We start from the raw sequence: 24,922 nt of genomic DNA, 5'->3' as shown, positions 1-24,922 counted from the left end.
CAGTGTGTCAAAGGGATGGGAGGGTGAGTCAACTTCAGCATATAGGCACCATAACAAGGGGAAGATATCAGGGAATAAGCTGGTCGGCAACTGAAAACAAGGCCTTTTATCAAGAGACAGCCTCACACAACCTCGGCTATATGTGCCAGCTCTGGCTACGGCTTAATAACATAGTACTTTGCTGAAGCAGAATTAAGATTTTTTTTTTTTTAAACTTTCCAAACTGTGCAGCAAAACTCAAAACTTCTGAAAAACAGGAAATGAAGAATTAGGATACACACCCACACAGCCTTAACTCTGCCTCCACGGAGCTGGCAGGAGCCCCCAGGAATGATCTGCAAGAGTGCCAGCTGCAGCCTCGTGTGAGAGGAGCAGCACTGCAGGCCAATGGTATTGCTGTGAACAGCTCCGCACAGTAGTAGCTGTGACACTGGGCTTTCAGTGCTAAAAAGGCCAGTGCCAGACACAGCAGCATTGCACATGACACATGCTATGGATGTGTGCATCTCACAACAAAAGGAAAAGGACATGACATAAAGCCAAGGGACCTCAAAGCATAGAAGAGCTTGTGCCCGTGGGAATGACAGACTATTGCTAGTTTAGCTGAGGGCTGAACAGCTTCTGCCTGCAAAGCGAGAGGACAAGGAAATCCTCTCAATCCATCCTAGCCACCTGGAGGTTGGGCTCTTGTCACTGATCTGCTCTCCCAGAGACTGCTGAGCCGGCTGGGGATGCACCAGGACAAGGGAATTCCCCCTGCTCCCCGGGAATGGATGCTCCAGCCCCACACCTGCCAGCAGTGAAGAGTGCAGGAGAATCCAGGTGAGCTGAGACTTATACCTCCTCCTCATCTCTGGCACACTCACTTTCAGAAAGCACAAGGACCTTGGCTCCAATGTGGCAGGGCCAGCTCCTTTCCCTTGTCTGTAGAACAGTAAGTAAGCAACTAAACATGCTCAAATAGAATCACTTTGGTTGGAAGACACCCTCAAGATCATCGAGTACAACCATTAACCTAACTCTGGCATTAAACCACGTCCCTAAGAACCTCATCTACATGTCTTTTAAATACCTTCAGGGACAGTGACTCAACCACTCCCCTGGGCAGCCTGTTCCAGTGCCTGACAACCCTTTCTGTGAAAAAATTTCTCCTAATATCCAACCTAAACCTCCCCTGGTGCAACTTGAGGCCACTTCTTCTCATCCTGTCACTTGTTACTTGGGAGAAGAGACCAATACCCTCCGTATCACAACCTCCTTTCAGGCAGGTGTAGAGAGCGAGGAGGTCTCCTTTTGGCCTCCTTTTTTCCAGGCATTTCCTCTCGTCCCATCAGGACCTTTAGGAGACATAGCCCCAGATAGCACAGCCCCATGCTGCTAACCACCTAGCCAAGCCAGGTTGGTCTGACTTTCCCTCCAAGCCTAGAAAAGCAGGAGATCCCAGCTTCAAAACCAGCACATCACATCCCATGGCTCCTTGGTCTCACTCGCAGCTCTGCTCTCACCTCCCCAGAGCGAAATGCTCCAGTAGAACTCACTCAACCATAGGCACTGCCTCTCTGCTCCCTTTGCTGTGTTACTTGAGAGGTTTCCATGAACCATTCCCAGCAGATCCCTAGAACAACCCAAGGAAGCTGTCTGTGTGCAGCCTGCAACAGCTGATATGATGCTGCTGCTGGGCGATGTGCTGCTGGAATGCAAAGGTGATCCAACATAAACTGACAGGCTGGGGCACACAGCCACCAATCGAGAGACAACAGCACATACTTGTATTTTCACAGCTGCCTACTCCAGCAGAAGTCCCCAATAGAAGAAGCTGCCTGGAATAAGGAAAATGAGTTGCTGCAACTGCCTTGTGAAAAGGATGAAAATTTTTCTCAACAGCGAAAGGTAAAGTAGTGATGAAGAAGAGCTTAAAGGGGAACCACTGGAAGGATACCATTGAGGGCTTTGGGGACACAGAGAGGTTTGAGCAGAGAAGATGAGAAGTGCTCTCTTTTACAGCAGAAACCCCAGAACAGGGAGAAGACTCTGGGATCTCTGGGACAGCCACAACTTGAAGAGGAAGCACAGACCTTCAGAGGATCCCAGCCCAAATCCCAAGAATACTGCAGTGTGGTCAAAGAAATAAACACGGGGAAACTCAGGTGTGTTTAACCATTCCTTCAGCTGCAGATGGGTGTTTCAAAACATTTTACGCCTTGCAGCTACACAATGGACCTGTGGCAAAGGACATGGGTCAGGGACAGGACTGAGTGCCACGCTGCAGTGCGCAGCCCTCACAGGCTGGGCAACAGACTCTGGACAATGCAGCAGCTCCTTAGCACTCATGCTCCCACCAAAGCACCTTGCCTTCCATGAACACCAGGGTCTCCCTGTAGCAGCGCTCAGGTCTGCAAAGCCAGCTTGAGAGCAGGACTTCCCAGAAGTGAGCTCTCTGAGTGGGGGAAGAGAAGACAGGACTCACATGACTTTGACTCTCCGGGATCCAGTCGCAAGTCACAGAAGAGAATTTTTGGTGGTGTGGACAGGATACACTGACCCCGCTCTCCTGGAAGAAAAGAAGAACCATGTGAATGCTGCCCAGTCTTGGATCATGCTGAGGCCAGCCAGGCCTTAGCCTCACAGGGAGGAACAGGGGGGAGAGGGCAAAGGAAAACACATCACATGGCCTCATCAGATGATAAGGCATTCCCAGAGAATCTAGACAGACAACCCTCACGTTTTGCTTCAAGCTAGTGCCACTTTGATCCCAGTATTAACACGGTTCTGCAGCAGTCATCAACCAGGAATAACACGAAGAAAGCAACACGGAACTCCTGCTCATTTCTATGTGTGCTGCCTTCAAGACATACATTGTTGTCTGCTTGATTCCTGCTTGCTGTGCTCCCACTACCCTTACCCAGGGTGGTACTCACCTCTATTGGGGACGAAGACTGTCTCGTTCTCTGCTTGCACATCGTGCTTGATGCCATCAGAAGGAGGGAGTGCTACCCGGTTCTCGCTGGTGTGGAACTGGCAGTGGATCTGGGCGCTGGCCCACGCCAGCATCTCACTGAGGGCAAAGAAGGGCAACACTCATGTCTATGCTTTAAACCTGGACCACACCAAGTACAAATCGGGAGAAGAGCAGCTCTTGCTGCTCAGCTCCATGTGGGACTGCTTGTCTAGAAGGAAGAAGGGCTTTGCTTCACTGCCACTGAAGCCACTCTCAAAGCCCTGCCCTCTGAGCAAGCCTTCAGAGCAAGCTCAAGTTGGGGTGTTGACCTGAAGCCACTTTCAATCGACTGCTGACAGCAGTTTCACCCAAGGCCTGTCTCTGTGGCCTGTGTGCTCTTGTTTAGCAGCAATGTTTGCAGTCTGAGCCACAACACCTTGGGCACAGCACAGACATAAAGCAAAAAACACCCCTGTCCTGAGAAGCCCACTGTACACGTGTGGCAGGAGATAGCAAAGCAGCACAGGTCAGCAGCCACCCCTTCTGCCTGTGCAGAACCCCGCAGGGATCTTCCAGGAAACACACTGAGGTCCAGTATCCTGAGATCCAATCCAGAGTCTTACTCCCTTGGTCACCCTTCTCCACACGCATGGTTTGGGACTGGCCAGACTGCACTCCTGAGATGACACCTCTCATTGTCACGCATGGAGCAGGCCTGGCAGAGGACATTTTGCCACAAAAAGATAGATCCCAAGCCAGAAGTGACATGCAGAGCAGAACTCTACGGCCTCTCCACTTCATCACCTTTCAGTTTCCAAAGCTCTCATCTATTTTTTTGTTTCAATAGCAGCTTCATTAATTTAGCCAGTGTACATTTCCTCTGGTGTTTTCTAACATCATGGTCTGATTAGTAAGCAACTGACACCAGAGTTTTAAGAGGTAAGAGGGATTTTTTGTGGCACACAGGTATCTCTTGATGTGACACATCAGAGCAGTTAAACGTCTACATGAACCAGAGAAAAAGGCGTGCTGCATTTATTTCAGCTGACTAATAGCACGCTATTTGATCTTTTGTACGCGTTGGCTGCCTTTACCCAAACACGTGCTGGTTACTCTACCCAATTACATCTAACACCAGAATAATAATTCTCTATCTTCAAAAGTACCAGCATGGCTTTTCCATAAGGGCTGCTGTAAGGTCTTCTTTCTATGGTATGCGCTATATGAAAACAGAGAAATGGTCTTGCTTAAGAGACGTTTTCTGATTTCATGTAAGCTTAGCAGGATTATAGTATCTTCAAACACGATATTTTTTTCTTTTTTATTTTCAGTATTGCCCAATAATATGCCACTGGATTGTCTTCCTTTTTTTTCTTTTAACCAGATGCACAAACAAAATTTGCATGTGACATCCTACCGGCAGACCTGGCTCGTCCAGCTGGCAGGGCGCAGAAGAATCCTGCACTGGTGCTGAGGTCACTTCCCTTCTCTCTCACTTCTCTCTACAACTCCTGGAGCCCATAAGCTAAAGCCTTTGGGCAGAAGAATTTAGTTTCTTGTACGCTTTGTACACCACAATCAAATTCACTTTCTGTCATTTACTTACTGTCCTTCAGTTCTGTCCCCATGCTGGAAATGTGCGCCTCCCAGTTCCTCCACCTGCACTGCAGCTTTTGCTGCCCCCAAAAGCTTCAAGCTCCTGACAGGTCCATCTGCCTTTGCAGTGACTGTGCTTTGATCTGGCTTCTGCCTTTACGCAACTCACAGCTTCAGTTTCCAAACAGCTGATCTACTTCTTGTTGCCACTCGTACTACGTGGCCAGGTTTTGTCAGTTTGGTTACCTGCTTTTTTATTTTACAAAGTTTTCCTTTTTTCAAGCGGCGGTTTTCTACGGACCACAACATGCCTGAAGTTCCCAAATGAAGCTTCTGTAGCTGTGCTGTGAACCTCCAAAAACTGCTCCTTTGCAGCCCCACACATTTCAGAACTGGGAGAAATAGCACGGTTGCCACACAAGACTTTACTCTGATAGAGTTAAAAAAAAAAAAGGTAGATGCTTATGCATAGCTGAATTTGAAAGCTGAATTCAGCAGAAAGTGGAACCAGGAAGAAAAGATGAAAGTTAAGGAAGGCAATAAACAAAGAAGCCCTACAGTGGTAATACCAAGTGACTGCTTTGCTGCTGCTGAGACTGCAGGCACTGGAAGTGGGTTCACCAAAACAATCACGTGTGGAATGCATACTGGTGACGAAAAGATGCTGAACCTGACAGGGCTGGAAATGGACACGTCCCAGGAAGGGCTCAAGATGAGGAAGCACTCTGCGTCCTCTGGAGAATCAGGCAAGGCCACACACTCAGCGGAGATGGAAGCTTTGGGTGACAACTTATGATGTGGAGTCACCCACTGTGAGCCAATATAGGAAGTTCCCATCTTCTCACGTTTCCTCAACACCTGTTTTGGGCACACTTATGGTAAGGGGACAGGCAGTGCTCAAAGGCTGGGCCACAGAAAATGCTGCCTCTTTCTGGCTCTAGGGAGAGCTGGCCCCTTTGCCTGCCAGTTCTGGAGGCAAGGATCACACTGCACACCACTGGACAGAGAGAGCTCCTTCCATAAATGCAGGAAATAGGGACATCTGGATATTACCCTGTGAGGATGCGACCCAGGTGTAACTAGACATCCCACTTCGACACCCACTTTGGCTTTACTTTCTGACAGTAATCCTGTCACAGAGGGCTCACCCGAGAGGCAGTTAAAAGCACCTTAAACTGCATACTTTTTTACTAGCTTCTTTCTTGAGGGTAGACAACCAGAATAATTACCTCAGCTTCAGCCCTGAAACAATGATGGCACAAAGCACCCTTACAGGAGTACCCTGGACAGAGGAGCCACCAGTGTCTGAGCTGGCACCATTGCCCCACAACCCAGCCATGACTTCACCTGGCTGCTGAGGAGGGAGGGAGGGCTGTTCCCTCTGAAGGAACCCAGACTGCTCTGCCAATGTGAGGCTTTATGAACAGAAGAGCCCACCAGTGCGGGCTGCCATACCTGCTGGCGGAGGTAGAGGAGGCCGACAATGGGTTGGTGAAAGTGATCACGCACTCCAGCACCTCCCCTGCCAGGAAGACAGGCCCACGGCCCAGCTTGGCCAACACTTCGATCATGGCTTGGACAGCCCGGCTGCGCAACCTGCCAAAAAAACCCACCAAACAGCAGGCATGGAGAGAGAGCTGTGTGATGTAACGGGGGGAATGGCAGCAGCAGGGCACACACACATGGGGAGGTCACAGGGAGACCTGGCTCTGGACGCAGCACACAGCCATGTATGGGGTCAGGGACAGCCCTGGCCTTGCACACACATGGGCTGGGGTCAGGCAAAGACTTGGCTCTGGATACAGCACACAGACATATATGTGGGTCAGGGACAGCCCTGGCCTTGCACACACACACATCCCTGACTATACACATACAAACGCCCTCGCACCTCACTCAGCCCCACACAGTCGTGGAGGGGTCAGGATATACCCCGAGGGGTGAGAGACCGTCCTGCCGCCCATAACCCGAGGGGCCAGGGGAGGCCTCGGTCGCAAACACACAGAACTAAAAGCTCACCAGAAAGGCCGGGGACACAGGACCGCAAGTCCACGCATCCCCCGCCCCAAGCCGCCCCGGCCCCACTCACCGCCCCGCACAGGCCCCACTCGCCGCCCCGAGCCACGGGGCCCGGCTTCCTCTCAGCCGCTTCACGGCTCTCCCGACCTGCTCGGCAGGGTTGCAGGCCTCGCTCGGCACCTTTCGGAAGTCGCTCGGCAACTTTCGGAAGTCGCTCGGCAACTCTCGGGCGTCGCTCGGCAACTCTCGGGCGTCGCTCGGCAACTCTCGGGCGTCGCTCGGCAACTCTCGGGCGTCGCTCGGCAGCGCTCGGCGCTCCCTCGGCAACTCTCGGCCGTCATTCGGCAGCGCTCGGGGATCGTTCGGCAACTCTCGAGAATCGCTCGGGAACTCTCGGGCACAGCTTGGTCAGGGCTCGCCCGCGCTCGGGGTTCACTCGGGAGCTCTCGGGCAGCGCTCGGGAACTCTCGGGTGCTGCTCGGCAACGCTCGGGCGCCTCTCGGGAGCTCTCGGGCGCCGCTCCGTCGTGCGCCGTTGGGATCGCAGGTCGAGCCGGCGGCGGGGCGGGTCCGGGTTTCCGGACGCGCTCGGCGGCGCGCCGGGCGCCGGTGCCCCGGGGGCGCGGGCGGGGCGTGGCGGGGCGTGGCGTGGCAGCGCGCGCGGTGAAGAGGGCGCGAGCGGGGTGGGGGGCGGCGATGGCGGCGGAGGCGGCGGCGGGGCCGCTGGTGCGGCGGTACGAGGGGGCGGCGCAGGGCCGCGGCGTGGCGGCGTTCGGCTGGCGCGTCTGCCTGGCGCATCGCTTCGAGGAACCGTGGCAGCCCTACGGTGCCGGCGACCTGTCGCTCCGTGAGGTCCTGCGGCACGTCGGCCTCGCCTTGCGGTACGGGGTGGGGATGGGGGAAACGGGGACCGGGAACACCCCGGGAGGTTGGGGGGACAATGGGGTGTCCCGGGGATAGGGTATGGGAGCACCTCGCCGTGGTTAAGCCTCTCGGTGCTGAGGGCGTCTCGTCCCGGGCAGGCAGCGGCGGTGCCCCGGTGCACGGACGGCAGAGCACGGCGGATCACGGAAGGCCCCGGGCTGGAGGGAGCCGCTCACCTCCCACCCCGAGCTGTCAGCACCCACCCGCCTGCCTGGCGCCAGCACTGGGAGCACTGGTGCAGAGGGTCTGAACCTGGCTTAGAGGGAGCACCCAAAGCTCACACTCCCCCAAACCGAGCAGTAGCTGGGAAGGCTTGGGACATCGACTCTAGGGGTGATGGTGGGGAATGGACCCCCTTCTCCCACCCCTGAGGTGTGCTGCTCGTGCCCGGCATTGCTGCATCTTCCCGCTGTCAGGGGATCAGCCCCTTGCATAAGGTGACTTTTGGCAGATGGAGATTAAAGTCGAGTTTAATTGGGAGGATTTTTGAAATGCTGTGTGCTGTGGCAGGTTTAGGAATGGGCACTTCTCCCGAAATTGCATTAAGTTGAGCTGAAAGTAACCAGGAAAAATGTGCGTGAGAAACAGGCTTATTTTAACCTTAGGACTGCTGCCTGCATGCTGGTCGTGTTTGTATATATTGAACTTTGAAACTTACTTTAACCTTAGGACTGCTGCCTGCATTCTGGTCGTGTTTGTATATATTGAACTTTGAAACTGATGACAGTGTGATTTATTTCGTTATGGTTGCTTTATCTCTCCTGCCTCCATCTTCTGAACCTTTTCCCTGCTCCATGTCCTTGGAGGCTGCTGCTTGCAAAGCTGCTTCCTGCAAAGCCTGATGAAGGATGAGATAGCAGATTGCTTCAGGGGTGCAAAGGACGCTGGTCTGACCTGAGACATCCTTGGCGTGAGCCTGTGCATCAGGGAAGGCAGAATGTGGGTTGTGAGCCAGAGATAAAAGTGGCTGGAAAAGCTGCCACAGCAGGTTGGGATGAACTGAGCACGTGGGAAAGCGTGAAGTTCTGGTGGGGTGAGTAGGGAAGAGCGGTGATTGCCTCCATGCCAGTTTGGGGAGGCCACCCTTGGCCTGTTCTCATTGGGGTCTCAGGATGGAAGTGTCTTGTATCCATCCTAGAAAAAGGCTCTGAGGACTTTTCAGGAAGAAGCTAATAGTTGAACCACTGTATCTTCCCCTTGTACAAATTTAGGCAGTAATTTGGTTGTGATCTCAAAATACTTGTGCAGGGCAAAGCTTCATTTTAAGGAGACTCCAGCCTAGAGAGTGGAGGAGAAGAAGGGCCAGAGTGGCGAGAAATACCTGCTTGGGTTTGAATTTAAGCCTGAGGGCCATGGTGTTGTCTGGTAAAGGGCAGCTAATGCAGGGATGTGAGGCTGCGTGGGAGGCTGCATGCTCCTGGCATTGGTGGGCAGCCGTGTGTCTGCCTGGCGGAGGCAGCCAGCTAGATGAAACCTGGGTACTGGTTCTGCAAGAGTAGCCTGGAGCTTGGTCCCATGGCAAGGTGCAGGGATCTGAACATCTGGAGCCCTGTAGGTTGGTGTGCCCTCTCCTGGATGACCCGTGGTGAGCAGCAGCCCTTCTCTTTTGGGCCTCCGTGTCAGTGGTGCTCTCAAGCTGGCATGGCTTGGTGCATCAAGTGCAGACTCCCCTGGTGCAGGTGCTTGTACCTCCTGAGGTGGCTGGAAGTGCCTTGGGGTTGCTGCATGTCTCCAGCTGAGGAAGTCTAGGACCTGCAGGGGAGTCACCACATCCTGGGTTGACGTGGCATTGTGCTGAGTTAACCCTCTGACTGATGGGTGTCCTCTCCTGCTGTACCAGCCCCTGCTGGAGTTGGCATGGCCGGTGTTGTTGATAGCCCTGATTTGTGGTTTTTGTTAATCAGGGCTCATTGGTTTAACTCCTGCGAGAGGACACCCACAGCTGTAAATCTGGAAAGAAAAGGTCGTGCGAACATTTGGCCTGGGGCGGGTGCTGGCGTTGGAGTGGCAGGAGAAGAGGTGCAGGTGGGTTTCCACAGAGGTGGCTGGTGTGCCATGGCATGGATCCAGAACAAATGGGTGATGTCTGGACAGGTTTTAAATCCACTGCTAATTCGAAGGGAAAGGAATACTCTCTGGCCCTGGCAGAGCTTTCAGTGCTGCAGAACATGAAGACTTTCTCCTGGCAGAGCTATTAATAGCCAGCTGTTGGGCATCCAACACCTTTTTCTTGTGCGATTTTGCGGGAAGCTGGCAGGGGAAGAATTTGCTGCTGAGATGGCAAAACAGCTCGGGAAGTGGCTGCTGTAAATCTCAAAGCTCTCCTGCTGTGTGCTCATGGAAAAACTGCTTTTTGAAATCCCTCTGTCACCTCTTTCTCAAGGTGCTGGGGTGCCCCGCTGGGCCATGCTGCAGCCACTCTGCCTGCGTATCTTATTCTCGTCACCAGAAACCTGCTGGGGAAGCAGCTGAGCTGGTTCCCTGCTGCTGGGTTAAATAATAATAATAATTTCCTTGAGAGAGAGGGAGCATGCTGACAAAACCTCGCCTCAGCAGCATAAAGCCAGGGCTGTCTCAGCTGGGAGAAGAGCAGTGGCAGCAGATGTAGCTCAAAGATAGCAGCAGGCCCTGATTCAGGGCAGTCATGCAGGACAGGCTGGTTCTTGTGGTGGCCTGGACCTCTGCAGGCAAAATGTCCTTAAACAGTCAAACATGAGGGTGAGTACATAGGATTCGAGAGCAGGCTGCCGTCGGGTCCTGTGAGTCTGCAACTTGGAAAATCTCGCCCTGAGAGGGATTTGGTGAATAAAGGTGAATGTCCAGTGACCATGCAGCTGAAAAGGCAAGTGTGTTGTTGTGTTTTTTTTTCGCTGGGGAGGAGTGTGTAGGATCAGGGAGTGTCATGAAAGAGCCTCTCCCCCTTGCTCCTGGGGGCACATGTTCAGCGCTATCAGTGGTCACCCACTGCCCATCATCTGGGCTCTGCATCCCACGAGCCATGAGTGGGACAGGCTGTGGGCTCCTGGCTGGGGTGGGTTTCTCCTCTCAGCAATGAAACATTGGTGATGTAGGCTCAGGAATGTTGCCCACTGCGGGGGCTCCTGACACTGAGAACCATGGAGCTACCAGTTGGGTCTTGCCTGTCTATTCACTGGTGGAAGTTCAGCAACCTCTTCTGGTCTGGAAGTTGTTTTCCGTACACTAATTCTCTCCGTATAGAAGATTTAACTTGAGACGGTTCATTAGCAAAAGCCAGTCCTTCACGAGCACCGAGTCGGAGCCCAGCCCTGCTCCTCTTGCCCGGAGTGGTGCTGGCACACCCAGGTGCAAGTGTACTCCTGTTTGTGTGTCTCTTGATTCCCAGGCCTTTGGGTCAGAAATTATCTGATGGGCACTGCCCGGCTGTGCTTCTGGTGTGTGAGCAGAGGTGAGTCCCCAGGATCCTGCAGACAGCTAGCATCACCTTCTCCAGGGCAAGGCTGTCCTGTGCCACCTGCCCCATGCACAGCTGTGCATGACAATGGGGACATGCAAAAGTAAGGCTGACATCCCAAGAGCTGATTATGGCTTCTGTGGGTTTGTGCCTCTAGTCTCAGACCTTCCTTAGCGGGATGTGCCCTACCAGGCATGGAGGTGATCATGGTGGTCCTTGTGTGTATTCCCACTTCTCCATGGGCATCTGGGAGAGGCTTCTGTCCTTGCATGACCTGGCTATTGGAGTGGTCTGTTTTTGTGCTGCGCTCTTGCAGGCAGCCCTGAACTGCCTGTGTTCTGCCCGCTGAACGATCTGCACTACAGGGGGATGGCAGGGGCTGCCACCCCATGCGACCTGGGACACAGGTTGCCATTGTACATCTCTACAAGAGGAACAGCTGCAACATGTGCTAGTCACATTCTGCCCAGTGGCACCAAAGGGACAGTGACACCAAGTCTCATTCATGCCTCTCTTTCCCTTGCAGATACTTCAGGTGGTGGTTGAAGAAGACCCGCATAGAGAAGAAACCTGCCTTCATTGACCTCTTGTGTGCTGTTCCTCTGCAGCAGATCTATGGTCAGACTCCAGTTTGGGCACTGGGGTGGTGCAGTGCCCAGTGTGCTGGGTGGGAAGGGATTCACATGGGCCCATCAAGGTGCAGGAGGTAGGGAGCAGGTCAAGGGACTTCTGGGGTGCGGGCAGTGCCGAGGGGCCCCTGGAGCTGAATGTGGGGGTTTGTGGGGCAGATTCCACCACAGAGAGGAGCAAGGGTGTTAATTTCAGGTGTCTTTGCCAGGCTGCCCGCTGGGTGGGATCGGAGGAGGCACCATCACCCGTGGCTGGCGGGGTGAGTTCTGCCGCTGGCAGCTGAACCCTGGCATTTATCACTACGAAACAGTCATTGCTGACCAGGTAGGTGCCGCGGGGTCTGCGAGGGGTGGTGCAAACGGTGCTGAAACCTCTGCTCTTGGGCTCCTCTCACTCCCTCCGTGTGCTCCTCTCCCCAGTTCACGGTGTGCCTGCGTTGCAAGGGGCAGACGGTTTACCAGCAGGTCCTGTCCATGGAGAGACCCAGCACTCTGCAGGGATGGAACTGGGGCTACTGTGGCCACTACGCCTTCTACCATGCCCTGTACCCCCGTGCCTGGATGGTCTACGAGCTCCCAGGGCAAAACGTGGTGCTTACTTGCCGACAGATCTCTCCTGTTATCCCCCATGACTACAAGGTAAGGAGGTGATGGCTCCACACTGGCTGCAGCCTGTTCCGTGGGAGCACTAGGCCACACCATGCTGCAGCAGCATGGCTCTTATGGAGCAGGTTGGCAGGGACTTGGCAGAGCTGCCTATATGGGAGGGGGAAAGAATTGGCATGGCAGAGACAAGGCTGTACTGTGAGATGCCCCCAGGACAGGCAAGCTGTCTGAGCTCAGTGTATCCCATGTGGGTAGCAGAGGCTCGAAACTGCTGGATTTTTGACCCCTGAACATTGGACATGTGTCCAGGGATATCCAATAGAGGATTTCCTTGTCCCTCCTGCCCAGCTTATCATTGCCTGAATACTTCCAGGCTTACTGCCATGTTAATCGTAGAATAGTTAGGGTTGGAAGGGACCTTCAAAGGTCATCTAGTCCAACCCCCCCTGCCACAAGCAGGGACATCTCCAACTAGATTGGGTTGCTCATAGCCTCTCCAGCTTGCCTGTTCATGGCTCAAGGGATGCGGAAGCTACTGTTCTTTCCCAACCTGGTCTCTCCTGTCCTAAAACTGTGTTCCTAGTGCCAGCTGCCAGGTGTGGAAAAGTGGGACCCTGGAAGGCTTTGCCCCTCCTGGGGCGGTTGGTGCTGGAAGGGTTATCTCTTTTTCCCTGTGCTTGGCTCTGGCAGCTGCTTCTTTCCCCTCTGACTTGTGCTTTGGCTCTTCGTACTACTTCTCTGCCTTTGGTTTTGTCCTCTGACCATCTCAGCTCCTCTGCACCCAGAGTGGCAGGTCCAGAGCTGTGACCTTACTGCTTGGTGGATCCAGCGGTAACATCTTGGGAAACCCTCAGCTTGGACTTGTGAATTGGTTTGTTGGCTGGGTGTTCCTGATAGTGTTCTAGCTGGTTTCTGTCTGCCCTCCCCAAGAGAAGAGCTGCCTATTAGATGGGCTTTCCCAACATTTCCCTGTCTTTCCGCTCAGTAATGCTCCCAGGCAGGAGGAACCCCAGCAGCAATGTGGAAGCTCTAGGACAGCAGCAAGGGATACCTGGCTGCTCCTGCATGCTGCTCCTCCTTACTCACAGCCCCGGGCGAGCGAGGGCGGGAGACTGCACTGCTGGCAAGCCTGACCTTCCTCTTACCCCAGCGAAGCACGTGGGCCTGTGTCAGCCTGTTGAGTAGATAAGTGGTTAGACACTCCTCTGAGCTGTAAATGCTGCTTTCCACCTGTGCATTGCCTGGTATGGGATTTGCTAGCCTAAGGCTTGTGATCAGATTTTTGTGTTACCTGCCCCCTAAAATCCTCTGCTTGTGCTGATGCTCCCCAGCTTGGCAACAGACTTGGAGACCAAGTTGTTTGCAGTGCTGTTGCTTCTTCATCCTGCACGGTCTTCCCGGCAGCAGGAGTGATGTTCTGATGGCTAACCGTGGAGCACCAGCCCTGTACATGGCATTGTCTGTCTCTGCCAGGACTCCAGCCTGCCAGTGGGAGTGTTCATCTGGGAGGTGGAAAATGGAAGGGATGAGGACGTGGATGTCTCCATCATGTTCAGCCTGCAGAATGGCACGGGAACAAAGGAGGACAGAAGTGGAGGGCACTGGAATGAGCCCTTTACCTTCGAGAAGGAGGGTGAGCGGGTTGCTGGAGTCCTGCTGCACCACTGCACTCATGTCAACCCTTTCACCTTTGCCATCTCTGCCCGAGAGAAGGTAAAGAGCTGGCACTGGTGGTGTGGTTTCTGCTGGGGGAAATTGTACAACCCTGCTGAATGTGGGGTGGCTGCTTTCAGGCAGCTGGTATGGATGTGTGTGCAGTGGATTGGGGTCAGCACCGGTCCTCAGCACTTGCCTGACCGCTAGGGCAGGACTTAAAGTCGTAGAATCATAGCATAATTTGGTTTGGAAGGGACCTTCAAAGGTCATCTACTTCAGCCGCCCCTGTCATACGCAGGGACATCTTGCACTAGTTCAGGTTGCTCAGAGCCCCATCCAGCCTGGCCTTGAATGTCTCTGTGGATGGGGCATCTACCACTTCTCTGGACAACCTGTCACAGTATTTTATCACCCTCAAAATTTCCCCAAGGCCACTTTCTTTGGGGGTGGGTGTCAGGGGAGATTGGATGAAGCTTGCAGGACAGCAAATGAGTAGATTTGGAGTTAGCGTTGCTGGGTAGCATGCAGGGGATGAGTCTGGGATCCTGGTACTGTTGGAGGTGGCGACCCTGCATCTGTTCATCAAAGGTACCAACTCCTGATGATGCTTTTCCTTTCCCCAGGCTGGTGTGGGAGTCACCCACTTCACAGCGTTCAATCCAGCAGGGTCAGGCAGAGAGGTGTGGCAGGATCTCCTGCAGGACGGACAGCTGGATTCTTCTGATGGTGAGTCCCTCCATCCTCTGGGATGGGTCAGAGGGAGCAGGAGGAACAGGTAGCTGTGCTGGTGGTTGGGCACAGGGCACACGAACAAGGGTGGGTTTCCTTCCCTCGGGCCACATCGGTGCCATCACAGGAAGCTCTCAGTGATGTGGTTCATTCACAGCTGTAGCCAGTGTCTGAATTTCCCATTGCTTGTGACGCTGCCCTCGTTGTGGTTCTCCAAAATCTGTTGCCACCACTTTAAGGCTGTTCTCTGCTATATTAGGTGCACATGTCAATATCTAGTTAGTCCGTGTGGGCTTGCACACTGAGCTGAGATTTCTGCTGAGTAGCCAGGATGATGCCCAGCCAGCTTCCCTGAGTTTCCATTGCCAGATCTGCGAGCTGGGCCCTGTCAGATTTGTTCTAGTGAGCATTTCGCAGTCCTTTAGGTCAGATGCTGCTATCACTTACTGCTCTTTTGTTACTGCATCGTCTCCCTGAAGGTCTCTGGTATTCCTTTGATACTTCTGCATCATCCTCAGTTGTCTGCTCACTCCCTTGGCAGAAGCCTTGAAGCAGGGTGGCATCTCCCAGCACTTGCTGCTAACCTCTTACTGGGATTAAAGGTGACCATTTACCTGAAGTCTCTGCCAGCTTTTGAACATGGATGATGCTGACAAACTAGTGATGCTGGCACTGGGCCTTCGCAAGACTTCTTGAAGCTTAAATCATGAAATTGTTTACATAAATATTTCTGGAAAACTAAGTTTCCTGCCTGGATGCACTCAGAGTTCTCCAGGCTACTGGGATGTGGTTTTCCTTCGTGCTTGCCAGGCATTATCATAGTCAGGATCTGGGCTTCTGTTAAAGTTGTTGCTTTAATGAGTTTACCTGTTCCACATGTCAGGGCTAGCATATAATTATCCAGCTGCCTCAGGGCTTTACTTACATACAGGCACAGTTCAAGCACCCTGCAAGAAGGTGGAAACGATGACTGTCACTACAAAGTCACACACAGTGTCTCTGAGTGCAGTGCAGTTACAAAGTCATGGGGTGCTCTGTCCCTTCCACTCATGTCTGGTGGCTTTTCCTGCCTGATTTGTTCCTCTGCTTTGATGACTTCTTTAACTCCTCCACCCATGGCAGGTGTTTTTTCCTGCTTGCAAAAAGTAGTTACTCATGTGCAGTAACGTCATCCCTCAAAACCCTGGGGATGTGCCCTCCAGGTTGCAAGGGGGCTGGGGCATGCAACTGTTTGAGCATCAGTCACCCCCCCGTAGGCTTCCTTGGCCACTTGTGAATATTTTTTTTGTCCTAACAGGTAAAAGCAGCCCAACAGAGAAGGGGGAGGTGACAGCAGCTGCGGTATGTGCCAGCTGCAGAGTGCCTGCCCAGGGGCACAAAACGCTAGAGCTGGCACTGGCTTGGGACATGCCTGGTATCTACTTTGGCTCCAAGGAAAAGCTGCACTTCAGGTGGGTGGGTGGTCTCCAGTGGGCTTGGCTCACGTCCCCAAAGTCCCCTTCTCCCTGCCCCCAGACTTGATTGCCACCTAGGGAGCCTTGTGCTACCTGTTCCCTGTGGCTGTGGCCCTGCCAGCTCACAGGAGGGAACCTTCTCCCCAGCCATGCTCTTCAACACCTCTGCACTGTCATACATGTTATTGTGGTGGTCACTATCGTCCAGCCCCTCTCCGGTGACTGAGTGGGCTTCCCAGCCCGAGCCCACAGTGTACTCACCAAACCCCCTCTCGGCAGGCGGTACACCCGTTTTTTTGGCAGTGGAGGTGATGCTGCTCCTGCCCTGTCGCATCACGCCCTGACCCACTACGAGGAGTGGGAGAGGAAGATTGAAGCGTGGCAGAAGCCCATCCTGGAGAACAGGTAGGGTAGATGGGAGCACCTTCCTGGTCACCTCCTGGGGCTGGTCCAGAGCAGGAGCATCTCCACCTTGGCTACTGTGGTTGAGTCTCCCTCTTGCCCACAGCCAGCTGCCTTCCTGGTACAAGTCGGCCCTCTTCAATGAGCTGTACTTCCTGACGGATGGGGGCACCATCTGGATGGAGTTGCCCCCAGACTGCTGCACTGAGGACCTGCAGGGGCCAGCGGGGTCTGGCCTCTCCAACCTCCTCCCTGTCCTGCAGGAGTATGGAAGGTTTGCTTATTTGGAAGGTAACTTGTAGGGATGTGATGGACGGTTCCAACTCAGCCCCTCCCCGTTGCTTTCACCAAGTGGTTTTTAACCTGCCATGGGGATGCTTTTCACACTCTGATGGGTAGCGAGCAGTGCTGTTCCCAGCAAAACCCCTTGCAGGACTAGCCCTGTAGGATATGGGATGAGGTCTTCTCCAGACCCCTGCATGTTCTATGTAGAGAATAAAACACACTTCTAATAGGATCCCCTACCCATGCTGGAAAAGATCCCACCCTCCTGGGCCATGTGAGAGGGAGGACCTGCCCTTCCTTTCCCTTCCCTGTAATGGGTCTCACATCCCTCACCATCTCCCCGGTCCTTCCAGGCCAGGAGTACCGGATGTATAACACCTATGATGTCCACTTCTATGCCTCCTTTGCTCTCATCATGCTGTGGCCCAAGCTGCAGATCAGCCTGCAGTATGACATTGGTAAGTGACCCAGGAGAACCTGGCATGGTGCCTGATGATGTCTTTACCTAGGGAAGAGGAGAATTTGGGACAGCATCTGCCATAGAAATCTGTGCCACGGAGCCAGTGTTCCCCTCCAGCTTCTCTGATGGGCCCAGAACTTGCAAACCTCTAACACTGCTGCCTTTCAACATCCCACTGCCCAGCACTGGATAACTTCTTGCTGCACTGGGGGTGCACAGCTGACTCTACCTGCCCTGAGGGAGTTTCTGGTCTTACCAGCTCTCTCCATGCCCCTTGTGAAGGAGAACCATGAAGCCGTTTGCAGACCCTGATGCTTTGGGTGGGCTTGGAGGCTGCTTGGTGGTGGTCCAGCCACTGGTAGAACACAGCTCTTTGCTGGGCTGTGGGAGGGCTGAGCCTACTGGGGTTCCCTTCCAGCCCCGGGTGCTGCCACCACCTTGCTTAAGGGGGTGGTGGTAGTTGCACGTGCCTCCCTCAGAGGAGACTAGGAGCAGCTTGGTGTCCCCTTAGTCCTTTGCAGAGGGCTATGATCTTTCAGCAGGAGCCCCAAAGGGCAGCCTGGTGTGCTGGTGGCCCTGCGTTTGCCTAAGGCTTGCTGCTGCAGTGCCTGCTGCCTTTCTCATGTCCCTTGTGCTGTGTCATCTCCAGCTGTCACAGTGGTGAATGAGGATGTCCAGCCCCGGCAGTACTTAATGGATGGTCAGACAGCCCCGGTGAAGACAAAGAACGTGGTGCCACATGACATTGGGGACCCAGGTGAGCGGCCTGGGTAGGCTTGCTGTGAGGTAGAGGTTGTGCATGGCTCACACAACTTTCTGAACATGACCCAGCAGTGTGCCCAGGTGGCCAAAAAGCCCAACAGCATCCTGGCTTGTATCAGAACCAGTGTGGCCAGCAGGATCAGGGCAGTGATCATCCCCCTGTACTCAGCACTGGTGAAACTGCACCTCAAATCCTGTGTTCAGTTTTGGGCCCCTCACTATAAGAAAGGCATTGAGGTGCTGTAGAGAGTTCAGAGAAGGGAATGGAGCTGATGAGGGGTCTGGAGCACAGGTCTGATGAGGAGCAGCTGAGGGAACTGGGTCTGTTCATCCTGGAGAAAAGGAGGCTGAGGGGAGATGTTACTGCTGTCTACAACTACCTGAAAGGAGGGTGTAGCATGGAGGGTGTTGGTCTCTTCTCCCAAGTAACAAGTGATAGGATGAGGGAAAATGTCCTCAAGTTGCATCAAGGGAGGTTCAGATTGGATATTAGAAATTTTTTTTCGCAGAAAGTGTTGTGAAGCACTGGAACAGGCTGCCCAGGGAAGTGTTTGAGTCACCATCTGTGGGGGTGTTTAAAAGATGTATAGATGAGGCTCCTGGGGCCATGGTTTAGTGCCAGTGTTAGGTTAACAGTTAGACTTGATGATCTTGAGTGTCTCTTCCAACCAAAATAATTCTATGATTCTCAGAGAAATTAATTCCCAAGCTGTGGGGAAGGGGTATGATGCATGGAATACACTGTTTTCTGGGAATGAAAAGCTTGGCCAGGGTTTGGGACGGTAATGAAGACCACACTACATGGACGTGGTACAAGGGAGATGGAGGGAAGCCAAGCAGTAGTGAGAGGTGGCACAGGGTGCAACGTGTTATTTAAGTGCTGTCTGATCACAGCACCATTGGGACCTTGCTCCTGGGTAGTAGAAGGGATGTTTGTTCCTTGCTGCCCTGCTGCATGTGCTCCCTCCTTGCTTAGCTGACGAGCCATGGCAGCGTGTCAATGCCTACCTGATACACAACACGGCCAACTGGAAGGACCTCAACCTGAAGTTTGTACTGCAGGTGTACCGTGACTACTACCTGACACACGACTCCCTGTACTTGCGGGACATGTGGCCAGTCTGCAAGGTACTGGGAGGAGATCAGACCATGGGGCATTCCCTGCTTCTCACCTCCCTTGGGAGCTGTGTGACATCCCAAGAGGATGGATGCTTCTGAGCAGAGCGTGAGGGGCAGCTGGGGCTGCGTGACCATCTCCTGCCCCTCCCACAGGCTGTGATGGAGTCGGAGCTGAAATTTGATATGGATAATGATGGGCTTATCGAAAATGGTGGCTTTGCTGACCAGACATATGACGCATGGGTGGTAAATGGAGCCAGGTGAGCAGGAGAGGCAGGCGGGGGTTGGATATGGGGACCACGGGGTGGGAAGGTAGCTCAGAGCTGGTGGTGGCCATATCTTCTGGGAGCTCCATGCAACCCAGGGAGTGTCCCATGTTTCTGACACCGCTCTCCTGCTCTGGCAGCGCGTACTGCGGTGGGCTGTGGCTGGCAGCTGTCTGCATGATGTGCAAGATGGCAGAAGTGCTTGGGGATGCAGAAATCCAGCGGAAATACACGGATATCCTGAGGAAGGGCAAGGAGGCATTTGAGAGGCTGCTCTGGAATGGTGGGTACTCACTGGTGGGGAACCGTGTGTCCCCTGGGAGGGGGACAGCTGTTCCTGGGATCACAGAGCATTACGGGGGATGGGGGAAAGAGGGGACATGCCATCTCTCCAAGCCGAGGGGGAGGAACAAGTACCAGGGAGGGAACAGAAACGGTATGGTGGTTTGGAAAAGCAAAGAGAGGAGAGCCTTCTGGAAAAAGCTGCCATGTGTCTGCCTCACGGGATGGGGTGTAGGGGCAGCATACATGAGTCAGGGTCCTAAACTATTGGTTTAAAACTGTTTCCTGCTTTCTTTTTCCAGGTAAATACTACAACTATGACAGTAGTGGGAGCAACACCTCCAGCAGCATCATGTCAGACCAGTGTGCTGGGCAATGGTTTCTTGGGGCCTGTGATCTGGATCAGGGGGAGTTTGAGGTAAGAGAAGGAGCAGCCTGCTGCAGGGTGGGTGAGATGGGACCTGTGTCTGGAGGAGAGCAGCGGGGCTGGCACATGGTGTGGGTTGAGCTTTAGGGGCTGGTGCGGGGGCTCCAGCCCGCTCCCCTGCAGTGGTGCATGCTTGAGTTGACGTTGCTGGATGCGCATTGGTACAACCCACCTTAAACCAAAATCTGCTCATGAAGAGGCCATGCATCAGGGGTGTGTAACCATGGTCAGCTCTGGCACACTTGAAGGAAGGTCCTACGGGGCTTTACTCTCAGCAAGGTGCCATTTGTTGAGAAACAGGAGAAAAAAAAGTGTATGGAACTTTTTCTACATGTAATTTGCTGCCTAATTTAAATGCCTACATAAATATCCAGGGGAGCTAAGGCTTATTTGGGGTCCTGAAGTCTGTTGCTCTTCAGTTGCAAGACAAGAACTGACTGAAGACTCTTCATGTCTGATGGGATGGTAAGAGCAGCTGCGGGGGATGCAATACTTGGGACAGAACTGAGTAGTGGAGAGCATTGTATGGATTATTTATGACCCACAGACAGTTGTCAGACCAAGTTCTCTGTGGTGGTGATGGGCAGGAAAACACTTCGGGTGACTGAAGGAAGGAACAATTGGCTGTGTGAGGGTGATGTACCATTTCACTGTCTTTTGGTACCGGAGGGGAGCTTCAAGTGACCTTTCCTGGGAGCACCTGTGGGATAGCTAATAGCTAAAATAATTTTCCACTAGAATGCTTTGATGCCTAAATATCTAATTTTCTACATTCTGAGACCAAACTAACTACAGAGGTAGTGTAGATGCATGTGCCTTATCCCATCAAAATTCATAAAGACATTATTCAATCTGGTTGACATTTAGGTCTGAACCTGGCAGGCATTTTCTATAATATAGATTGTTCTGAGTCCTACATGGAATATGGTTGGAGGAACAGAAGGTTGTGGGATGTCATTACCCAATGTCCTTTACTCTGGAGAAGAGAAGGCTCCAGGGAGACCTTATTGTGGCCCTTCAGCACTTAAAAGGGGCCTATAAGAAAGATGGAGAGAGACATTTTAGCAGGGACTGTTGAGACAGGACAAGGAGTGATGGTTTTAAACTAAAGGAGTGGAGGTTCAGGCTGGACATGAGGCAGAATTTTTTTATAATGAGAGTGGTGACACACTGGCCCAGGTTGCCCAGAGAGGTGGTCAATGCCCCATCCTTGGAAATGTTCAAGATGAGGCTGGATGGGGCTCTGAGCAACTTGATGTAGTGGAAGATGTCCCTGCTCATGGCAGGGGGTTGGACTGGATGAGCTTGAAGGTCCCTTACAACCCAAACTATTCCATGATTCTATGATTTAACAAGAAAGGAGTGCTTGGTTGTGCCCTCCTGCATTTATCCCAGTGTGAGTCCCTAGAGCTGGGGGTCCAGGGCTGTGTCTGGGTCTCCAGGCAGAATCTGGCACAGACAACATGCAGTAGTTCCCAAACATCCCTTTTGAGGGGAAATGTTAAACCTGGTTCAGTCCTGCCTTTCCATAGCCTCAGACTTTTGTTGCTGAAGGTGGCACTTTGCTGGCTGGAGAGGTTTGAGCTCACTGGAGATGGGGCTTGTGAACTTCTTTCTTCTGTTACTGTAGCCATGAAGGGTTTTTTTCCATGTATTTTGATCCCTTGCCTGGCAGACATAATTCCTGTTTGTAACCTCATTAGCAGATTCCTGCTGTGTGCACAGATCAGTAATGAAATACAAAGTAGGAAAAGCTGTAACCCCAGTCCTGAAGAAACTGTGCCCCAAAATCTTCTGCCAGAGGTGACTGCTTCATACCACCCCTCTTCTGACCCCTGCTCCCTAACAGCACTTGGGGCTGATCTCCAGAACCACACTGGGAAAATGACTGTGTGGGATGCTTGGCTTCAGTGTAGATAAAAGCGATCTGCTGACTTTCCTGTGAACCTACCAATGCTGTCTGGTCAGGCTGCCCATGCTGCCTTGGCAAGCTCCAGTCTGGTGTCATCACATCTCCTGCTTCCCGTGGCTCTGGTGGCACCAGACTGGCAAGAAAGGTCTGGCAGGTCCCTGGGCTGCATTGTGGAGCTCGGAGCTGCCTGGCTCTTCCCTTTCCTGCAAGTAGGTGTCATCGTTGCTCTGTGACATGGCTCCTGATCTTGGTCACCCTGCGAAGTTCTTATTATGGCCGTTAGGTGGGTGTGGGATGTCGAGGAGCCAGCCCTCCCTCCTCTTACAACATCAGCGAGTCTGGAGCTGTGCTTTTCTCACTGTGGCGGTGACTCCTGCTGTGCTGACACTTGCTAGTTCTGTTACCGCTAACTAAGGCAGTGTGGAGCTTTAATTACTTCCAGCTGTGCACAGAGGCTTTAATCTGAATGCAGTGCTCACTGCGTTGCTGCTCCACTGCTCTCTGTTTGTCTGGCAGGTGTTTCCGTGCTCAGGTGGAGTTGGTTGGGATTTTTTTTTGTTTGTTTGTTTTTTTCTTGGCTTGTGGAGTTACTTTTTCTTTTCTTTTTACCGTAAGGGTTTACTCAGCGTGATACTTCAGTCTGTTCTTGTAACTGTTTTGAGCTCTTGGCCTTAGTTTGCAGAACAACTTTTTTTCCTCCTTATCAGGGGGGGAAAGGTTTTTACTTCCTCCTGTGAATCTGAAATGGCTGTTTACTCAGTGAGCACTATTGACCTGTGAGTCTTTCACTTTCACTTGGGGTAAAAGTTTCAAATCTCTCTTACTAGACAAACAAAACCATCAGACGTCTTATGTATCTCAGTCTGACCTCTTCACCCCCATGCTGCCCCTTCTTTCGCCTTAAACTCTCCTTGGTCCAGGCCACAAACTCTTGCGTCAGCATCCGATTTCAAAATTGGAAGGATTATAAAGTGCTTTTGAAATCACTCAAAACTAAGCCCTCTTTTTGTTTTTTCTCCTGAGCTGAAGCTGAATATTTTTTTTCTTTCAAAAATTCCCAGCATTTACCCAAACAAACCTGCTGGTATCCACAACATTGACTTTGCCAGGTGCAAGATGCGCTCTGATGTCATCAGACCAGCTTTGCCATAATCTTCCTCTTGGGCAGGATGATACCTCCAGCCTCGCTGATTTCAGACTGTCCTGTGGCTACTTCTTGCCAGTGTCCCACCTATGGCAGGCATTGCAATGCCCCTTGGTGCAGATGAGCTGAGAGAACAGCACAGTGGTTTTACTGGGAGAAAGTCTGAGCCTCAAACAGTTGTTAGCCTGATAAATGAGGAGTGATGAACATACACCAAGATGAGGATGTTGTGGTTGGCCAGGCTTCCAAAACAAACTCACAAGAGATGAAGGAAGTTTGGCCAGTGGCTAAAGGTGAAAGGCCCTGACACACTAGTTGGATGAGCTATCAGCCTCCCTAGGAGGAAGTTCAGCATCTCTTCTGTTGAGCAACTGCCTTTTTTTTTCTTTTGGTCTTTTCGGGGAAAGGGGCTCTTGCACTTCCTCCTGTTACTTTCCTGAGGTGGCTATTTACTGAGTCAGCAACACTGACCTCTGTCTAATGGAAAACTTAACCCTGCTCCCTGGGGACCCAGCATGAAGGGTCTGCATAAATGCTGAGCCCCAAACCCTCTCTCTCCATGCAGGTTTTCCCCAAGAGTCATGTTGTCATTGCACTCAAGACCGTCTTTGAGAAGAATGTCATGGGCTTTGCTGGTGGCACAATGGGAGCGGTGAATGGCATGAGACCCAATGGGGTGCCTGACACCTCCAGCGTGCAGTCCAATGAGGTGTGGGTTGGCGTTGTCTATGCCTTGGCTGCCACCATGATCCAGGAGGTGAGTGGTGATGCCGCACCCCTCAGCATGTGCCATCTCTACAGAGGGACCTGGACTAACTGAGGCCAACTGTATGAGGTTCAACAAGGCCAAGTGCCAGGTCCTGCACTTGAGTCACGACAACCTCAGGCAGCGCTACAGGCTGGGGAAGAGTGGCTGGAAAGCTGCCTGGGGAAAAAGGACCTGGGTGTGTTGATTGACAGCTGGATGAACACGAGCCAGCAGTGTGCCCACGTGGCCAAAAAGTCCAACAGCATCCTGGCTTGTATCAGAACTGGTGTGACCAGCAGGACCAGGGCAGTGATCGTCGCCCTGTACTCAGCACTGGTGAGGCCGCACCTCGAATTCTGGTTTCAGTGTTGAGTGCCTCACTACAAGAAAGACATTGAGGTGCTGGAGAGAGTTCAGAGAAGGGAATGAAGCTGGTGAAGGGTCTGGAGCACAAGTCTGAGGAGCAGCTGAGGGAGCTGGGTCTGTTCAGCCTGGAGAAAAGGAGGCTGAGAGGAGACTTTATCACTGTCTACAGCTACCTGAAAGGAGGTTGTAGCATGGAGGGAGTTGGTCTCTTTTCCCAAATAGCAAGTGAGAGGATGAGAGGGAGTAGCCTCAAGTTGCACCAGGAGAGGTTTACATTGGACATTAGGAAAAATTTCTTCACAAAAAGGGTTGTCAAGGATGGGAACAGGCTGTCCAGGGAAATGTTTGAGTCACCCTCCCTGGAGGTGTTTAAAAGACATGTAGCTGAGTTTCTTAAGGACATGATTTAGTCCCAGCATTAAGTTAATGGTTGGACATGATGATCTTAAGTGTCTCTTCCAACCAAAATAATTATATGGTTCTATCTCCTTGTGCTTGCATGGTCAATGGGCTAATGGTCATCTTCTCTCTGCTGCAGGGGCTGGTGGAGGAAGGCTTTCGCACAGCCGAGGGCTGCTACAGAACAGTTTGGGAACAGCTGGGCATGGCTTTCCAGACACCAGAGGCCTATCGGGAGAAGAAAGTCTACCGCTCCCTGGCTTACATGCGACCCCTCAGCATCTGGAGCATGCAGTTGGCCCTGGAGCGCAGGGCCACCTCGGCACCCGCACCTGCACAGCCCTCCCACGTCCCCATCCACCCATGA

At 52.8% G+C, this 24,922-nt stretch overlaps 2 protein-coding genes across 3 annotated transcripts in view; one reads left to right on the top strand and one right to left on the bottom strand.

Moving 5' to 3' along the window:
* Nucleotides 1-6,961, bottom strand: part of RGP1 (RGP1 homolog, RAB6A GEF complex partner 1) — an 11,039-nt gene extending 4,078 nt beyond the window's left edge. The window contains exons 1-4 of one of the 2 annotated variants that reach the window (XM_080362390.1): nt 6,624-6,961; nt 5,990-6,130; nt 2,919-3,055; nt 2,468-2,551 (exon numbers count right to left, since the gene is read on the bottom strand). In XM_080362390.1, coding sequence (XP_080218516.1) covers nt 2,468-2,551; nt 2,919-3,055; nt 5,990-6,105 — 337 coding nt within the window. In that variant the 5' untranslated portion in view covers nt 6,106-6,130; nt 6,624-6,961. The remainder of the gene's footprint in view (nt 1-2,467; nt 2,552-2,918; nt 3,056-5,989; nt 6,131-6,623) is intronic. The other variant, XM_080362389.1, reaches the window with a different exon arrangement.
* Nucleotides 6,104-24,922, top strand: GBA2 (glucosylceramidase beta 2; the record flags this gene model as incomplete). The annotated part of the gene is made up of 19 exons (XM_080362542.1): nt 6,104-6,173; nt 6,712-6,834; nt 6,902-7,433; nt 11,436-11,527; nt 11,748-11,863; nt 11,959-12,177; nt 13,618-13,857; nt 14,424-14,526; nt 15,827-15,980; nt 16,263-16,388; nt 16,492-16,676; nt 17,024-17,128; nt 17,780-17,887; nt 18,869-19,020; nt 19,165-19,271; nt 19,418-19,560; nt 19,862-19,977; nt 23,608-23,799; nt 24,695-24,922. The coding sequence occupies 19 exons, from the start codon at nt 6,104-6,106 to the stop codon at nt 24,920-24,922; spliced, it is 3,111 nt and encodes a 1,036-aa protein (XP_080218668.1).

Source organism: Nesoenas mayeri (genome assembly GCF_963082525.1).
Source record: "Nesoenas mayeri genome assembly, chromosome: Z".
NCBI classification, from domain to species: domain Eukaryota; kingdom Metazoa; phylum Chordata; class Aves; order Columbiformes; family Columbidae; genus Nesoenas; species Nesoenas mayeri.
Note: the sequence above shows the minus strand (reverse complement) of the source record. Positions and strands in the feature narration are given on the sequence as shown.